Source organism: Rhagoletis zephyria, unplaced genomic scaffold (genome assembly GCF_001687245.7).
Source record: "Rhagoletis zephyria isolate East Lansing unplaced genomic scaffold, Rhagoletis_zephyria_1.1 Rzeph_scaffold_00008, whole genome shotgun sequence".
Lineage (NCBI taxonomy): Eukaryota > Metazoa > Arthropoda > Insecta > Diptera > Tephritidae > Rhagoletis > Rhagoletis zephyria.
Window position 1 is genome coordinate 791222 of NW_016157092.1, and position 20592 is coordinate 811813.

The 20592-nt window shown below is 35.1% G+C and overlaps 1 protein-coding gene across 1 annotated transcript in view; it reads left to right on the top strand.

Moving 5' to 3' along the window:
* The window catches only part of heph (polypyrimidine tract-binding protein 1 heph), a 422821-nt gene that overhangs the window by 215175 nt on the left and 187054 nt on the right, over positions 1–20592 (top strand). The window contains exon 6 of the mRNA XM_017609147.1: positions 15370–15490. Within this exon, the coding sequence (XP_017464636.1) occupies positions 15370–15490 (121 nt within the window). The remainder of the gene's footprint in view (positions 1–15369; positions 15491–20592) is intronic.

Consider the following 20592-nt stretch of genomic DNA (forward strand, 5'->3'; position numbering starts at 1 on the left):
GAAATGTCAAAGCATACTGAGCATCTTTCTCTTTGACACCATGTCTGAAATCCCACGTGATCTGTCAAATACTAATGCATGAAAATCCTAACCTCAAAAAAATCACCCGTTAGTTACATATTTTATTGGTGGTATTCAGCTCTTGGCGAATCGTTTTCAGCTCATGTGGCAAAACTTTTTTGGAGAATTCTTTTAGGTATTGTATTTACATTGAAATTGAGAAAACAAGTTGTCATTTCAAGCATACGGATACAAATGTATTATTTTGATTTTTAATTTTAGTGGATTTGAGAACTACAACTTGTAAGATGTTGGTCGGCCTTGAACCGCTTTCACTATTTATAATGCGAAATTCTAACTCATCTTTGTAGGATTAGTTTTATGGCGTAGTAGTCTCTTAATATATGTGCATATACATATGTATGCAGGTCCGGCCGCAGGATTTCTCTTTGGGGGGTTTATGTAAAGGCATTCGTAGCAACTGATATTGTCATTGTTTTATTTAGAGTATTCAGCATACAGTGCCGGCAAAAGATATTGACACTGGTGTTTTTTTACAATATATGCAACAATTTTTATTCTAATATTTTCCCGCCAATTTTTTGAAAACTATCGTTTACTCTGCAACAAAAAAAATAAAAATATAATTTCTAAGCTTTGTGCAAAACTCGCGAAAATTCAGCCAATTTTCAACTTTTTAATCAGATTTTTCAGAATTTTCTTGAGTATGCAGATTTGTAACCCAATCAATTTTATTGTAATAAAGTAGAAGTTCTAAGTATCTAGTTACGAATTACCGTTGATTTTTGACAATTTTTTGAAGTGAAACTTCTTACACGACTTCGGAGATGGTTGCGTTTAATATTTAACACCAGGTCATAAAATCTGCATCGTTCGTTCGTTTTTCAAAAATGAGGTGTCACATGAAAGACCTCGTCCATCGGGTGTGCAGCATAGCTTTAGTTCAATGAAAGGAGTTGCCACATGTTAAAAAATCGAATTCAAAATTTCTCTACCGCAGAGGGTTGCGTTAAATATTTAACAGCAAGCCATAAAATCTGTATCGTTCGTTTGGTTTTAAAAGATGTGGTGTCAAATGAAAGGGCTTCACCTGTAGATGTGCAATATGATTTTAGTTTTTTAAAGAGTTGCCTTATATACGAAGATCAAATTCAAATTATTTATTAAAATATATAAAGTATCCCAATATGGGTATCATAGGAAATGGTTTTGAACAAAGATGAAGATGAAGATGAAAATGGAGATGGAGATGGAGATGGAGATGGAGATGAAGATGAAGATGAAGATGAAGATGAAGATGAAGATGAAGATGAAGATGAAGATGAAGATGAAGATGAAGATGAAGATGAAGATGAAGATGAAGGTGAAGATGAAGATGAAGATGAAGATGAAGATGAAGATGAAGATGAAGGTGACGATGACGACGAAGACGAATGATAAATATGAAGATAAAAATAAATAGACTGTTATGATCGACCGGTAATTCTCGAAGAAGATTTCAACGTCAACTTTCCGCCGAATCTGATGAACTGAACAAGTTTTCTAAAGAAAAATTTTCACTGGAAATGGTAAATGATGCGTTTTTTCCCAGAAATAATAACATCGAAATAAAACATATCATATCTTACTTTAGTTACCACAATCTACTAGTTAGTATTGTAGATATGAATGTTTTCTCAGTCACAAATAATAATTAAACTTTGCGGGTGGTTATAAAAAAAATTTAAGTTCGTTAAAAAATTCAAATAAATACGTTTTTTGTATATTAGAAAATATGTACATGTGTATGTATATCGCACATTTCTTTCTTTCTGGCATTTCCTCAATTAAGTTTCACTTCTTCCGCGCGTAGGGACTACAATCAATGAGTTTTTTTATTAGCTGGTCCCTAATAGCCACTGAATCCCCAATGCATACCCTTCGTTCCCCTAATTGCAACGAAAAAAAAAACAATATTGTCACCATTAGGCTACCTCAATAAGCAAGTTTTACAGATGTATTAAAATATGTTTTATTATTATTATCGTTAACTAAATGATAGCAAATTTGTATGTGTATTTCCCCCAACCCCCCTGAACATCTGTTGAAAACAAAACAGAGTTACAAATCGTTTGTTCTTCCATGCCGGTACATATTAGTGACACTTTGATTTCGAATACTTTAAAAGATCGGTTAAATACATTTCATTAAATTTAAACTCTCTTCGTTGTTGTATTTATTGTTTCTGTACAAGTTTCTTCACTTTGTTTCTCCATCTTAAACTCTTGCACACATTTTCACCAAAGGTTATTTATTTGCAGTTCAAAGAGGAATGTCCAAATGGCACTTAAGTGTTAATACCAATTTCCTATTCACTTCTTCCGCATTCAGCAAAGTTGAAAGTCTATCACACTTGATTGTTTCTTATGTATTCGGACTTTTCTCAAATTAACAAACTTCTCTGAGGGGGATTCAGTGAGTTTTGTGATAAAAAAAATCCTCTTAAGCTAGTTTGTTTTTGCTTTTTTTGGCACGATTTTCCCCGCTATCTGGCCGTGAGGAAATGTTAAAGCTCCTTTTGTTGCATTCATCCAAAATTCACATTGCCAAATCTCCAATGTCTACTAATGCTCTCGACAATATGGTCCACATATGAACTCGTACGTACCTCGCCTCCTACAATATGGTGGTAGTGGTAAAAGACGGCCGACCGACTGTGTTGCCGTTTTGATACACATGTATCCAATTGGATACATTTTCGCTTTAAATTTTGAGGGATACGTCGTTTTTTTCCTCAGTGTAAATTTGGATACCTTTTCCCATAAATATTCGTAAGTTGAAGGGAATGTTGTTTAATTATGTACGAACTATTATAACGTTTTTAACAGCAAGCAAGAAATTTTCCTTTATTCTTGTCAGTTTGAAAAATTAATTATTTAGCTACATAACGCCAAGTAGTTTGCAAATTTAAAAAAGTTGTCCCACCTGTTGTAGTTAACTGTAATGCGAAAACTTCAACTTTTACAGCCTGAGCAACCCTTCTCTTAACATTTAAAGGAAATTGACAACCATGCCGATGACTAATTTTCAACAATAACGTGACTGTATTAAAAATAAGTTATAACTTCTGAATTTTCAGTTATATGTCGTTAAGCGAGAATTCAAACAAGCCGGAAATAGAAATTTTTCTTGAAGGCGGAATTTAGAGACAGATGCAAGTTTTTGAGAAATTTTTTAATTTCATAGATTTTGGCACTTTTTTATCCTCAGTATGGCACTTCATACCTAAGGATAGGTGGCAGCTCTGTACACATGCTTCAGCTGCTGAAATTGTTGTTTGTGTAACAACTTGCTTATTGCCTTTTCTGGCTCTATATTTTGTGCTGTTGTTCAGGTTCTTGTGCGCCTCGCTTTGCTCAAATGGACTGTGGCAGGTGAAACCCTCCTATAGCTCAGCGGATGAAATTTTTATGCAAATCACCCCTCAGTATTGGTACCATGCGTTCATGCAACTGCTTTGTTGCCTCCGCACAGACTTTGTACCCAGGTATCTTCATATGTATGCATGTACATATGTATGTAATTCGCTTTTGTTTCGTTTGTTGATATTTTGGCATTAGAATATGAAGTTAAAATGTTTACGTCTGTTCACTGTCTGTCCATTCAGGCTACAGTCTGCTTGCCGCAGATGTGGCCATATTCTTGCTTTGTTTTTTGCCCAGCCGTGCAAGCATATGCTGATTTTTACATGTGTTTGTAGGAGGTTTTGGCTTGTGTGTTCGTGTTGCTTTCTCTGCCAAGCCCACTCCACGCTCGCTACATACTTATGTATGAATGTATTTCAATCCTTTCGTTTTACTAAATGTACTCTCGTTCATGCCTTATAAATTTCATATACATATATACTGTTTGCATGTACATATGGATGTACATTAGGGCAGGTCAATTTCCTGAGGAAACCATGGGTCCAAAATCAATTTAGAAATAACCAAATTGTTTTAAAATTACACGTATAATCCTTCTTTGTTATACGCGCATAGTCGAAAAAATCTCCCATACAAATTGGCCCGCCCTAATATACATGCTAGCCGTTTTGATTTCAAGATTGGCAATATTTCGTTAGATATTTTGTTGCATAAGCATGGGCATTCACCTGTAGGTTTTAGCTGACGCCCGTCGACTTTGGTCGACTTTCTGTCTCTCTGTCGACCTGTATATCAACCTGTCAGCTTCTCTGCTACGTTCAACTGTCTGTCTGCTTATCCATGATGTTATTTTTGTGTTTTTTTTTTGTAGTTATTTTTCACATTTCACTCTTTTCACTCACCTATTATGTATGTTGTACATACTTGTCTTTGTCTGTTGAATTCTAGGCAAATATGCGGCTTCAGTAAGTTCAGTCAACCGCCTTGGCCTGCGTAGTGAAAGGACCTTCGCTATTCGCTGCGTTTTATTTCTGCGCATATTTTTATTTTTGTTTTCACTCGTGTGCCCTCGTAACCATTTTTTCGCCAATTTGGTGCCTGTTGCGAGGTGCGCAGTAATTTTTTTCCACTTTCGTTGATAAACATTTTAGAATGTATGCTTGAATGCGTTTAAATATTTGATGTAATTTTTGCGATTTATTTACTACATTAAAATGCGAATAAGAAATGACTTCACTTTACTTCGTTTCAGTTGAGTTCACTTTGTCGTTTCCATTGCATACGCTGAAGCATTTAGAAAATCTTTTTTGCAGCTGAAATACATAAATATTTAATGCTGCAGACACAAATGAATCCTGAAATGCTGGGAATATTTCTGAGTACCGTCTCACATTTTCCGCCTACACCACCTCCTCAAGCCCTCTCACCCCACGCACCAGCAAGCATTTGGCCGGCATTTAAAACTTGTCTAACTGAATCATCGGCATAATCTAAAATCGGTAAATTAGTAAACTGATATATGTACACATGTAAATATGTATGTATTCTATGATTTTGTCTGCCTCTGCTTTGTATTTTTGATTTCCTGTGGAAAAGCTCTTTTCGCCTAAATACTGAATTTTCAGAGCTCACTGGGCGACTGGCCGACTGTCGAGTAGGCCGACAATTCATTTTATCAGTTTCAATTTGTAATTTGCACGCAATTTTCGGACATGTTTTTACTACTTTGCCTATCTATGTAGATCAGATATAACTGCATCATGTTGTTTTTGCTATTTGTTTTTGTTGTTTTGGTCTATTAGCCAGTGTGGCTGGTTGGTTCATAATTCAATTGGCAGCATGTTGACAGCAATTTATTAAGTTTTTAACGAGCCATCAACACCAGCAGCACTCAGCAAATGCAGCAGCAAAATGTGCAACAACCTCAAAACAATAATAACAGCAATAATAATATAAACCATCTTTTATAAAGAATTGTGTATAGGAAATTGCAGAATTGATTTTAAATTTTTAAATGTGTTTTTATGAGTACTTAGTATTTTAAATTCTACACTCGTATTTCCGTAAGTATAACTAGCATCCGGCATGTGAATGCACGTCCTTGCTGTGTTCGAAAAGCCTTCCTGTGTGACCGGTTGGATATCGGCAGGAGGCCTACCTAGTCTCACATCCAGAGTTGGGAGTTTCCTGGAATTCGGTATTTATTTCGCTACAACGTTCTCAATTTTTGGTTATTTGACAAAAATTTAAATTGGAATATCAAAGCAGCTTAGGCTCAACTGCAATTATTATTGTAGTACACAGATATTTAGACATGCTTTTGTTAATCATGGGTTTCAACCTCTGTGCGTAAATTAGTAAATGTCAATGGTTTTTTTTTGTTTGTTGCTTTGGTTATTTTGAATTGGCTATTAGTAGTTGCGTTTGACCATTTTCATAAATTTACTACACATTTGAATCGGTCTAATTGGTTTAGTTAAATGATGATGTCGTTCACATTTTCTCGTCACGTAGCCGATTTATAATTTTAATATGCTTGTGGGAAATTTATTCAAAGATTTAATTGGCTGATTAAGAAATTTATTTGAGATTAACTAGATAGGATGAAATAAATAGTATAACATATCACACGAAGCATCATAACTATTTAGCTCAAAAATATTTAAGTACTTTACGGAGTTAAAAGAATATATATGAAATAAAAATGAAAAATAAAATATTTAATGGCACTGAGCGTGCCATGAACGAAGTTGTTGTTGAAGAACCAAGTTGTATTGAATGCTTTTTACATTTGTTGCCTCTTACCATCTGGAATATATTATTTTCAATAAATGAAATTCAGCGCCTACTATAATGCAACATGTACCTGGGTAGGTTTGTACATCTTATCTCGATTTCATATATATATATGTATTCCTATTAAGAAATTAACGGCAACACCAATCCTTGAGAAAAAGTGTTTTCCACTATCGATTCGCTAATACTACATCAGCAAATGCTCTAAAAAGTATGCAATGCTAGTTTTGTGCTACATATTTGTTTGGTTTTTGTTTTGGATAGAACAATATTTTAAGTAAAATTATTGAATACTTGTATATGCGTTCCTAATTATAAATACTTGTATATGCGTTCCTAACAATGCCATTTTGAATTTTGCACCTATTATTTTTTACATCAGGGTATAGTATTCGAAAGGCTTAAGTTTCTGTTTCTTGAGCCCGTGATAAACTGAGCATCAAGGGTTAATCAACTAAGTTTCAGACTTTTTAGTGCACACATGTGCGAAAACCAGGTTTTTAAGCGCAAGTCAAGATTTTAGAGGTGTTTGGGAAATTACATACATATTTCTATTTTTGTTTTACTCGAGATTACCTACGAGAAAATTACCATCACTCCCAGGTATTTTGCAGTGTCGCACAGTGTTATTTTCACCAGCTCAAGAGTCGGCATTGTCCGTGTATTGAAAAACATTTTAAAAATGCTATTATGTGTGTCTCCTTTCAAATCAATATCATTAGCAAAGTTTAATTCGCAAAGAAATTCATTTATTGATAACGTATCTAATATAGTAACATATACTCGCAGCGAGAAATCATTACTGCTTCTCGTATGTCATTATTCTTTTAACCCTCCGATGAGTGACAGTGCCGATGACGTTAGATTCGTGAGAAGGTCCTTGGGACCTACAAAGAGTTGCTCGATGTTTCGACTGTACATGTGCAACTTCTTTGGTATTTATGTTGTCTTTTGATTAAATTAACGTCCTGCATATATGTTAGGAATGAAATAATTTGAAGAACAAGTGAAAAAAAAATCAAAACATGAAGACAAGTAACTTGTTATTTCTTCTAAAATTGTACAAGGTCCCTAGGGACCTTCTCACAAATCGAAGGGTTAAAAGTCTAAAAAGGCTTACTGTTTTATTTTCGCGGTTGCTAGATGAGCAAAACAGAGTTCGCCGAAATGATTAAAATCCCTACTATTGATGCCCAAAGATTACATTTTTCCATTAAATGCAAAAGACCGCCCTATGGATTCCCAGACGCAAAAGTGTTCCATAAAATTTAAAAATTAATTTTAAAAACTCCGTTGTGTCAACATGCCCGCATTTTGACTAAGGAGGCTTCCCTTATCTTCATGAAAACTCGAGTATATTGCAAAAGCAATAAAAAATAAGTAGATTAAAACGGCGACAAATTTATAAAGCATAGACTATGGGAAATGTTGACTCATATCTACAAAGAAAATATGTATAGCGAATTTCCGTAAATGTATTCCTGTATTGTGTTGCGAACTCATCGCTTTTCAAACGCTCGTTTTTCTGCCAAATTGTGGTTGGAAAGCCTTTAATCGATAGAAACATATTCGATTTTAATATTCATACGCTGTTATAAATGCATAAAAAAAGCAGCCGCTCATGCTACAGTTACGTAATCTTGTATGTTAGCGTGTATGCCACCGTGCCGTAGATATGATGGTGCTTCACTGCACACTTCAAAATGCAAAAGTGGGAGGAAAATGCAGTCTCAGTCTGACTCCACAGTTTTACAACACGAGAACTTCCTAGTTGGAAATGTGGAATGCATTATCTTTTTCTACCAGAAAAGGTCGACGAATACGATTGTATGAAAAAATGCATCGCCATGCAAGCGAGCGACAAAATATTTTGCTAGAACAGCGGCGTGAGCGAAAAATATGCATCCTGGAATGTATACCAGCCAAAGCTGCCTTTACGCGGAGAAATTTTTGTCGAGCCGTGTAAATGGCTATTCAAACGGCCGCAGTGTACAAAAATCGGATGAGCCAAAGTAGACTTGCGTTCAACTTTTGCTAGTCGACGGCAAACAGAAGCAACCCTGAAATGTGTATGTATATTCGATTGCTTACGTTTCTTCTTAGTTACTTTGTTTATGCCGACACATAAAGCGCTTTGACCCAGTTCGCTGTGATTTAGTGCGGATGCATAAACCAAATTTCAATACGTTCTGAATTTCAAGTGTATTGGCTCGAATTTGATTTCAAATCAGTTTATTATTTCTCAAATCGGTTAGAAAACAAGTATAAACACATCACTTATTCGACGCAAAGTGAAAGTAGGTTGGTTTTCTTAATACAGCCCGTTTTAAATTTGAATTATTAAAATAAATTTGAATTATTGTTCGCTTCCATTTTGTTCAATCGCGCAAATCAGTTATAAAAGAAATATCGAAATAAAACAACAAATGTGGCATACTTTTGAATACGGTTTCAGATATATTAGTCGGAGCCTGGGCTTGAACACAGGCCCTGCAGAATGGTAGTCCGCCTTCGTAACCACTACACGACAGCGGCCGCCGTGTATATGCTTTGGCCTGTAGTAGTCATTCAAGTAGATTTTCCAGTTGACAGAAATAGACGCGTGTAAAGCGTAAAGCCGATACATTCCAGGGCGCATGTTATACTTCACTGTTTCCGACTGGGTTGCTGCAGTGGTACTTAGTAGTGGTAGTACAAGTGTGCGGCTTTCCTACCAGCAGCAACTCACTCGCGAAGCCAACGAACCGCACAAAGAATGGCTCTTCACCGCACCCATTTGTCGTACACTGACGAAACCTCTATCTCAGACCCTCATTTTCTCCGTACTGTTGTAACACGGTTTGTTTGGTTGCTGCAACTGGTTTGCTATTTTGTCATGTTTTTTCTTCTATTTTGTTGCAATTGCAACGAGCAGCTGCGATAAATTGCTTGCGAATGAGTTTGCTCATTCGTGTAGCTAGCAAAACATATTTACACATGCATGTGGCACACGAGCGAACGGTTGGCATGGGATTGCAATGTTTCTCAGTTTCCATGTTGTGGCACTCTTGGGTATTGTGCAACGTTTACGCCCCCGCTGGCATGTTGCTTGCTTGTTGGCTGCGCTGTGGTCACTTCGCGAATTTAAAGCATACTTTTGGGCCACATACTAAGCATGTGCTTACATTTTTTCTTTTCACCCTGGACTTGCTGCATTTTCATTTCATAAAAATCATTTCGAACTACATACGTACTAGTTGGTGAGTTTTTTTTCTGTTTGTATTTTGCTTAAACTTTTGGTGATATTTCCATGTTTTTAGCTGTAAGTATAACTGGACTTCTCAACTTTATTGTTTGCTCTTTTTTCGAAACGCATTTTATTACCACCATACTTTCGCCGACTTTTGTAAAAAACTAATTTGGTTACAACTTCAGCTACAAGCTTACCTATACCTAGCAGATGTTTTAGTGACTTTTTTGTTGGTTACCTTTAAAATTAACGATAATTCTTGGCACGAACCACTGCAAAAAATTAATGTCTTATTTTTTCAAGGGTTTGCAAAAGTTTTTACAGGCCAAGTTACTCTGATGTTTTTGCTTCAACTGAAAAATTATTACATGTTGCGCACAAGCAGGCGCGCTGGCATGTTGCCTCCGAGCAAAAACAAAAAAACAAAAAACATGGCCGTTCGTTAGAAAGAATACAAGTAAATAAGGATGCATGGTAGCGTAACAATGAAACTCAAATGACCTCACAAAACAAAAGGTAAATGCAAGAGCAAAGCACGAAGTTGACTTATTTAATGCATAATCCGCATGAACGCAAACGTAGCAACAAGTGCCCGGGAAGTATAAAAAGAGAAAGTACACTTTTGAAGTAAATATACATAGATGGAGAGCAAAAAATTTAGTAATTAGGTGGCAAAAGCTTAGTTCTTTTTTAATTGCTAAGCTTGCCGATGTCAGCCACCAATAGTTAAAATATTTACTCGTTGGAATGCGCAGAGTACAATGCATTTGAAAGACAAACATATGTAGTTACATAATTCTTTGCATTTTGGCACACACGCAATCTTATGCTAAACCTTCCAACTTAAAAGCAACGCATTCAATACCAGATACATACATACGGGACGTTCCATGTCAAAGACTATTAAATGTTTAATGCATCAAACAAGATGTGGCAGAATTGGAATTTCAGTATTACGTAAATGCTGCGACCCTTGGAAAACGTCATGTCCGTAAACGCGCAAATTAATATGTCATTTCGTTTGTTAGAAGAGTTGTCAGTTATTAAATCAAAACGGATTCTAATGTTTTTAGAGTCGCTGATCACGAATGTGCCATCAGAGTTTCAATATTCAATATGGCGGAAATTTTTTTAAAAATTTCCCGAATTCATATAGAATTCGTTATGCATGAGGTTTAGGGGTCGCTGATGAGGAATCTATGTATCGGATTGGAAAAATTAAACTTTGCAATGGGGGGTTCTTGTGGTCAGATTTTAAAAATTCAAAATGACTGATCCATATTCGGGCCACTATTTATCATGGAAGAGTTTAAATCAGTGCTGCCGCTTTAACTTCAATTGAAGTTTTTCAATTCACTTTGGAAGCCTTCACTTCGTCACTTCATTTTACTTCCTTTGACTTCACTTTCCACAGATTAGCTTTATCTTCAAAATAAATAAAAATTGCTTTGAAATAAATTATTTATTTAACTAAAATCAACAAACTTTTCGCAAAAAGATATCAAAAAGACGCCAATTTGGCATCGGTTATTTGGAAGAAGTAATTTTGATTTTCATTTTCACATGTACAGATGTAAAGGGCACAGAAATGAATAGGTGGCTAAAGTTTCATAATTATTTAGTAAATATTTGACGAAAATGACAAATTGGTTTTAGTTTTCATACATCTTCAATTTTACAGCAAAAAAGAAACATTTAAGCGAATCTGGTGATCCCGTGGTCGATATTCGATCAATTATATTTTAGTGTTAATTTCATCAGCGAACTGTAATTTTAGATTTTCTTTCCGCAGCGTTTGAGACAGTGTGACTTTAAAGAAGTCCCAGAATTAAATTTGCACAGGAATACCATAAATTATAAATTGATAAAGGCTAAAGATTACTTTTATTGTTATAAAAATATTATTGATTAACCAATCAGTTGATAAGTAACCTAATCGAAAAACCTGAGCTGAGAATGTTCGGTATAAACTTTTCCATAATAGATTGTAGACGGAATATAAATTCATGAGTCTTTTGATATACTTTTTTTTAATTTCTATCCCATAGAGTTTTAGGTAAAGCTTTGGTCCGTTTGTCATGGAACGTCCCATATACATACATATAAAGCACATCAACCAACCATTTACAGCATCCTTCCTTCATCAGCTCTGAATCTCATTTTCACAACGATTTTCTAGTTTATTGCACTCTATGCTCAGACATTTCGCATTCACTGCCGCACATACCAAGTTGAGTGCACGAAATTAGCTGCAGTTTTGTTTGTAATCGTAGAAGGGCCCTTGGGCTGTGTGCCAAAAAGTAGGCAATGACTTTTTATTTGTCTACAGTCGGGTGGTATATTTTACTTGCATTTGTGTGGCTATATTTAAGCTTGCAAAGACGAATGTACATACATACATACATACATACATACTTCTAAATGCAAAGCCCTACCGTGTATATTATGTTTGAGGGGCTAAAGCATTCAACTGAGAGCAAGGTGAGACTCCATGAAGAATAACCCAGTTTACGACTACAAGTACATAGATTCATACAAACATACATACATACATATCTCCAGGCAGTAGGCCTCGCAATTTGGGTTGCATGCGTTTAAATAAACATGAAAGCGTGTGCAGCGTGTGTTCTAATTTATTTTATAAATGCTTGGAAAATTTAATGGCAAGACACTCAGTAGTGAATATGTGTTTACTAATCCACTAAATCCTGCCCAAAGTTACTAAAATTCACATCTGTAGTTTTGTTCTGTCTTAGCTTCATGGCGTTGTATATGTATATGCAATAAGGCCAACAGAAAGTGTACATTTAATACATCTAAAAGTATCTTAAATATTTGATTAGCACATCGCTTATGCAGCATTTTTAAAATTTTTTAGTCCTGCACTTAAATAGTGGCCATATACACTATTTTATGTGCGCAGGGGTATTTTTGGCGAGTTTTCAACCAAGCACCGCGAATGTATCAAATGAATTTTAGCTTTTATCCGTTTAAGGATGTTAGAAGGTACATACAAAAAGGGAACACTTATGTACTTAATTGATAGTAGTTACTTAAATTTCGTTTCGCTTGGTTTCACTTTATTTTTCCATTTTTTATGTACCTCAAATGCATTATCTGGATGGGTGCACATCATTAAATGTTTTCTATTATTCAAATACTATGCGACCTTAGTATTCTTTCAAGCGCTTTCACACTTCATCTATTTTCGCTTCGAATTTTTTCAATTCTTTATTTTATACTTTCCACCTTCCTTTTTATTATCACTCAAATTGCATACTTTTTGCACTTATTCCTTCGTAGATTTCGATGTAGGTAAGAGACAGACGAGCAATTCGCCAATCATTGCTTCTTGTCACATAAAGTCAACCAACCGGTCAGCCACCAAACCATCAAGCTAACTCGCATACCATAGCAATCAATGAAACACTAACTTTTTGCATATTCTACACCACCCAGTGTAGCACACTTTAAGGCGCAGGCAGGCGGGTGGGGATGAATAAGTGCTTCACAACCACGACAGCAGACAAACAAATGTAATCCAGACGAATTCGAGTAGAGCAACTGTAGCTGACTCACAGTTTGCATGCACTATGCACACACATACATATGTACATAAATAGCTCGATCAGAAACATACACAATTGTACGATAGTAGTAGTAGAAAATGACCTGAAAAAGTACATACTTCACACAAAATTACCCTTTTCAATTTGCGGCTTTTGCTCTTTGTTTATTCGCAGACTTTCGCTGCGATGCCAGCAACGGATGCACTTGATTGTGGAGGTTTAGCAGGTTGTGTGTGCGCGTTTGCCTGGCGTACAAAGATACATATGCCTGTGTTTACTTATTGACTTGATTTTCATTGATTGTTTATTTATCGCATGTTAAGGCAAATAAATAGATACATACCCAGTCGGAAAAGTAGTAATGCATTACATGCGTGATAAATAATATAATGTATTTCTTATGCGTTCTCGCTAATATTACTGCTAACTATGTAATCAGCATTCTAATGTATTCAATACTGATTATTTTTTCGGTTACCATACATTACATTTTCCTACTGTGTATAGATACATGAAGTAAAAATATGCTCACATTCGACACGTACATACATAACCTTTTGATTAGCTGATTAAGTCAAGTGACATTTTGACTAGTTTTGGCTCTTTCTTTTGTTTATTTCATGTTTATATTTTTTTATAAAAGTCTGGCACTAACCAGCGCCACATTAATCCACATTTCAAACTTCGTACAAAAATTATGAAAATTCAACAAACTTTAACAATTGCACCCTACTGTTTATTCATTCTTCAAATCTTGCCAGAGGCTTCAAACTGTGAGTGGTAAACTATTGGGTGGGATAATCACAGAATTAGATATCATAAACTTCGTGCGATGAACTGTTTTAACGAAATGGCTTAACTTTGTACTTACACAGCCCAGCACATTGTTTCAACTTAACTCAGACATCAGTTAGACAAACTATCTTAACTTAGCCTTATTTACTTTGTCTTATGTTCAGATTTAAGTTATATAGTGAATACATACATGGTAAATATGCACATCTGAGATAACATAAATTGTTCAAATAAAATACATAACTCGGGGCCATCGATATGTACTGAATATACATTAGGGTATAAGGAAACTATTTCTAAACTTAGCTTTTTGTTAAAACTTCCACCAGAGGGTGCAATAGTGAATATTTTCACATATTCTTCAAAGCCTATTTACGCAATTGGGCAAACTCCAAATTGATTTTAGAACCATGGTTTCTTCAGCAAATTTTCATTGAATTACAAGTCGAATCATTTCCGCCCTAATATACATAAGCAAGTAGGTATTGCATTAATTGGTGATAAATAAGGAGAATTCTTCTTATACTCGTATGATGATTAAAAAACTTACCAGTAAAATAAATAAGAAAATTTTTTGTTATTAATTGGCTATTAATTAGAAAATAAAAATATTAAACCCGGGATCTACAAATATAGTAAACTTATATTCCTATTTAAAATACGGTTTTATTATGGCAGATAAAAGGCAATAATTAACAATTCTGTCCAAAGACCATTAGCTAGCTGTATCCCTTTGCTTGTTACATTCTACGTTCGTTAAGTTTTTTTAGCGGCTGCCACACAACGAGGAAGGCGAGTCTCTTCTGCGTCGTGTTTTTTTATTGCTGCCTACCACCACCGCCAACAACACTACTTTACAGATTCACTTTGTTCTACTCTAAGACCAACTGTAATTTCCTCCGCCCTATTTGTTTTAAGCAAAGAGCGCTTTCCGCTACTTCTAAAGCTATATTTATGTGCTTATGCTATTTATTCCTGGCGTCCAGTCCGCTTTGTCAACAAATATGCTGCGAGCGGGAGCTGCTTCCTCCTGCTTTTGTTGACATACGCTACTCAATTTTAATCTCCTATTCACTTACTTACTTAGCTTGAAATAAAAACATCTGCGTAATTTATTTACTACAAACAAATATTAAATATTTACTTACGTTCATACATAAATATATAAACAAATATATATATATATATATACATACATACATATATTTTATTCTTAGGCCCCGATTTCGGTAAGAGCGAATTTTAATTGCCCGACTTCGCCTACAATGTATCTGCGTACATTGGCTAAGTGGCTAGCCGAAAGCACAACATACCAAATTTAAGCATTTCAATGTCAAAGCGATGTCGTGCGAAGTGAAATCGCTCTTATCGAAACGGCAGCCTTATGCTGTTTTTCACTTTTATTCGTGTTACACAAATACTTATTGCGCTCTCTCGTTTTCTATGTTTTATTCTATTTTCCGTGCTCGTGCTCCTGCTACTGTTACTTTGCAACAAACTACACCAACGACAATGGCAACAACAATTCCCATTACAATGACTTTTAACTGTGCAGCGAGGAAGCGACGAACTTTTAAGTCAAGCTGCAGTTATGGCGCCCGCTTCCGACAATAATAATCAGGATTTAGCCACAAAGAAAGCCAAATTGGAGCCAAGCACTGTTCTTGGCGGAGTTGGTAAGTTTTTCGTACTACATATAACTTATTTCATTTTCTTTCGTCTAACCTCAGCCATTTTTTACGCTATTTTTTCACTTAAGCACCTTGGTTTTTAATAACTATTACTCAGTTGCAGCGGTGAAGTGCTAAGGAGCAGATAGATCTTAAATTACGAATGTACATTAACTAGAAATTATTTTACGAGTTTCTTTTGACTACCTGGGTTTTTCTTTTGCTTTTACATATTCTCGTTAAATACAACAGCTTTAAAATTTTTGGTTTTTCGTTTCGCTTTCGCGCGTACAGACAATTAGCGTTGGCGCGCTTTCTGCTACTTATTTTAAGTAGTGTGTTCACTATGTGTTAATGATGGTAATTTCCCTCGTTGAAAATTAATGAAGAATTCCTAAATGGACAATCATGCAATTGTTTTGATTTAATATTGAGAAAATATGTGCGTATTCACAAATTCGCTATGAAACTTTATCAAACCAATCAATGGTGGTCTTTGTTATGTATGTACATATTTCTGAAGGAAGAAGGTATAACAGGTAAGCTGGACTTCATATAATTTTGAGAAACAAATCAGTTTAATAAAATGAAGTTATCGATACCAATTATTTTTGCATTAAACCGAACCAGTCCAAGGTGGCGGGTCTATGTCTTGGATCTATGTTAAAGAATTCAAAAATTAATTAAAAGAAAATCTTTTTTCTGATAGCGCGATAGCGCGTATTTTGTTTTACCTTACTAATTTTACCTTTAAGGAGAGCTGGAAGTAGAATGAATGAAAATTTTGAACAAAATTCTGTTTTGCTGCCAGCCGAATTTGATCATAATATTGTTATTGTTTTTATAAGCATTTGTATTATTGGAATCACGGATGATGAGGGTCTCAGATAGTTACGTAATTCTTACCTAATTCAACGTCAGACCTGTAGCTTTTTAATTATTTAAGCATCGATTCTCTCTGTAGCCAAACGTTGACTATTTCTTCTGGAAATCCCTATTGAAGGAGCTTACTCTTTCACTATAAATTGCAAAGAACGAAGACTTAGGTGAGAGTTTTACAACAGAAGTTTTTAGCCAATGATTCAATGTATATCCCTATGAAAAAGTATTGCCCGACGAGTAAACAAAATTGCTGTTTTTAAAATGTTTGCTAAAAATAAATTCCCCAAAGAGTCCCATTTGAAGTGGTTGAAACAAATATATGTAACATCAAAAGCAAATCACGAAAATTTGGTTTAAAATTACAATGCACACTTTCTTCTTTTATGTCTAGTAGCTTTTTTAAGATTGGTCCAGAAAAATCATAATAAAGAAAGAAACCAGTGGAGGTATTTAAAGTATAGAAAATAATAAAAAAAAATTATTAAAAGGACAATGTTCTCTTTGACGGAGGTCAAAGGTCAAGTAGAAGTGGGAAAGTCTATGACGAAGAAATAATATGTTTTGAAACACTTTTATCAAAGTTGATATACATTACATTTGACCAGTTTTGTTACACAAATACTCCCATGTGCGGCGCCCGGGTAACACGACCGCAGGCAAAAACTAATGGCTACAATCTGTGATTTTGTTTGCCAGATATGCGTTTTATCGGTGCACTTGCACAACATTCGCATTCGCAAAAGCTCCGCATTGATTATTGCGAATGCGAATGCGAATGTAAAATTAGTGTGGAAGCTCCGCGGTTGCGAATGCGAATGGGAATATTCGCAACAACCTTGGTTGGAACCCGCTAGGATAAAAGTGGTTTCTCAAGCTGCCTGTCATGTCAAGGGCTATAAATGGGACGAAGTTCGTGGACACTCTTGCATGCGCATATTTATTTATGTACATGTGTATCATCTTTGAAACCCCTACTGGGATGATAATATTTAAAAGTATCCTTTGAAGCCGGTAATCATATAAATGCGCTCCACGTATGCACTAATTCCTGGTTATGACTGACAGTTCTCTTATATGTATTATTGATGGCATTTGCTTTGCTATATTTTGATGCCCCGCTAGACTAACCACATTGTACTTACATACTATAAACTGTACAGTTTAAAGGATGTACAAACAATGAAAATTAAAAAGTTTATTTTAAGACTTCACCTTCCTATACACATAAAAGCTTTTGCTATAAAACATAATATGGGTCTTCATCAAAACGCGTATATGCCTCGTAACCAAGTGAATCTCGTAAATAAACCATACAAAATTTAGTAAGTTTACGTTGTTACGAGGCATTCACGCATTTAGTTGAATTGATGGAACTGCTGCATATGGCACCCTTTACCAAACGAATGCTATCAAATTTCGCGTGGGCCTTGGTTCGTGTTTTACACGGACTTATGGGAATGCCTGCATTTTGTGTCACAATTTATGGCACACCACAAAACCACGCATTTGCACACATTTAAAAGTAGATAATTAAAACAATAGCTCCCACCATGTGCGCGTATGAAGCTGCCACTAATAAACGAACTAATTACACTTAAAATTCGAGTTACGCAATTTCCATGGCAGCATTGTTTACTTTTGGCTGCTTTGCTGATGATCCGTTGATAGCTGTTTTTGGCCTATAAAAGCTACGAAAATGCAAGCGTAAATGAAATGCGCTTACAAGGCATTAATTAACCTCAACAAACAGCATACATATAATCCCTTTCAGCAGAATAGGTTCAATGTGATTTTAAAATTTTTACCAATCAAAACCACCTTGGTTTCATTTTGACATATTTTCAAATTGAATAAGAACCAATAATTTTTAAGCAAAAAACACAACCGACTTCAATTCTCATATAAAAATTTAGGAGTGCCGTTAATTTCTTCATGATGTAATGATCGCATCCAAACCATGTTAGTATGGACGCATCTCGGGGACACTACATACCTTTCCAATAGAATTATCGATATCGGTTAACGTGGTCCAATGTTATGAGGTAACATACATACAAAAATTAAAAAAATATATTTATTCTGACAAACTGATAACCTTTAAAACAATCAATTTCTGATTAAAAAGGAATTTAAATGAAGAACAGTGCCATTGGTTTTATTGACTAAACTTCCTCTTAAAATTTTATTTTAAATGAATTTTCATTGGTGTAAGGATATTAGTGACTATGTGGTCTTAATATCAGAAATAAAACTATTTCGGGGTTTTATTTTGTCTACCAGATTGTCATGCCAGCATGCCGCTGTATTATGGAACTCTCCTTGATCCTGGTCAAAGTAACATCCCAACAATTTTATAAACAATTTTCTATTTAAACTGCTCGCCTCGGCATTCAATGGCAACCTTCAGCCATAAAAAAAGCTTCTCATAAATCCATTTGTCGTTCGGAGGCGGCGTAAATGGGGTAACAACACCCAGATTTAGACCCCGAATTGAAGGAAAAGCTCGGCATACCCAAAGTCTAACTGCGAAAATATTATTATTATTATTAAGGACTACTTACTACAGTTAGAAGTCCAATATTATTTCTTTGTGGCAACATGGTCGTTTCTATTGTTCTAAAAATTACATTGAACGAACTCCTTAAAATGTATGATGTCGGCAAAGAAATGATCCTGAAAGCAGTAACTTAAATAGTCAAACAATTTTCTCCATTCAAAATAAAAGACATTGTATAGTACTTAGTATTGTTTCCCACTTAATGCTTTCTTGTGTTTTTTTCTTTGAAATTATATCTTTCCCTTCGCATATTCTTATTCACTGTTGCGGGAACAACTGCAACTGAATGCGAACTAGCAGATACGGATGCATGGATGCACCCCTTTTGGAATTGTTTGATTGTGTCTTTCATCTACATGCAAACAGATATGAAATTGACTTTGACACTTTCTCTCATGATTTTTTTTGCAATTAAGCCTTCGTTTAAAAGAATTGCAATTGCCGCTTTAAAACTCTGGATTAAAAGATTTCCTTCGATTAATTTTGCTAATAATTAGGTTTAAAATAAGTGATTAGTTGAGAAATATAACACTTGATTTCGAAACTTACCTACATATTGTAAAAATTTTTGCACTGAACCTATTCTGGAGAAGGATTAAATTTTACTTTGCATATTACTTTGTTTTTGGTGTCGTTTGTTTGCGAAATGAACTGCATAGTAGAAGCATCAAACCGTTAAAATTTGGAAACCATGTTGATCCTATTCTGCTGAGTGGAAATGTTGGTATGTGCATAGGCATCTATAGTCATATACGAAGCGCGCAAATGAATGAGTTACAGAGTGTAAAATATTATAAAATTACCCATACGCACCGGCAGGCAAAAAGCAATATATCGCAATATATCGCACTCTACATCAAAAAATCACAACAGTTCACAGTTCTTCATCCCTACCATCTTCAACTGAAAAAAAACAATATCAAGACTGTTTTTTTTGCTTGTGTCGCTTGCGTAGCATCAACAGTTTGTACATATGTACATACATTCATACATACCTAGAAAGATTTAACTAATAAGGCGAGGATATATTGTGCATTTAAATCGTTGCTGTTACTACTCTAGCTAATACTCATAGCTTATTCTTGCCAATCTTATTTTTGTTATTGTGGCTGTTGTGGTTAAGGTCATTATTACGCTCATTACGATTTGCGGGCTGCATTGAGTCGCTAGCCTTAACTAAAACTAAAATAATAATAAGCTCGAACAAAGCCACAAGCACCGCAGTAGCCCGCCAGAAAATCATAAACAATAACAAAGCGTAGGCAAGCAAGCATTGGTAGCAAACATTTTTTGCCCAACTTAGGGAATATTACCGCTAATGATGATTAAAACGTACTTAGATATTACTTTGTTAGTTAATTTTAAAATTCAAATGTACTCATATGTATTGTTACGATTATCCTCGAAACCTTGAGGGATTACCCAAATATACTCGGGCTCGTATCGCTGGATTGTTAAATAAATGCTAAGGATGACCGAATTGTAGTACAATTAACTTTATTGTACAACAAACAATTTACAATACTTGCTAATACAGTAAAAACACTTTACAATACTTGTTAAAGCAATAACAACGCTTTACTACTTGTTAACACAATTAAACTTATAGCTTGCTTATTCGCAACTCAATTCTCCGCTCACTTTACTTGTAGCTTGCTGTCTTGTAACT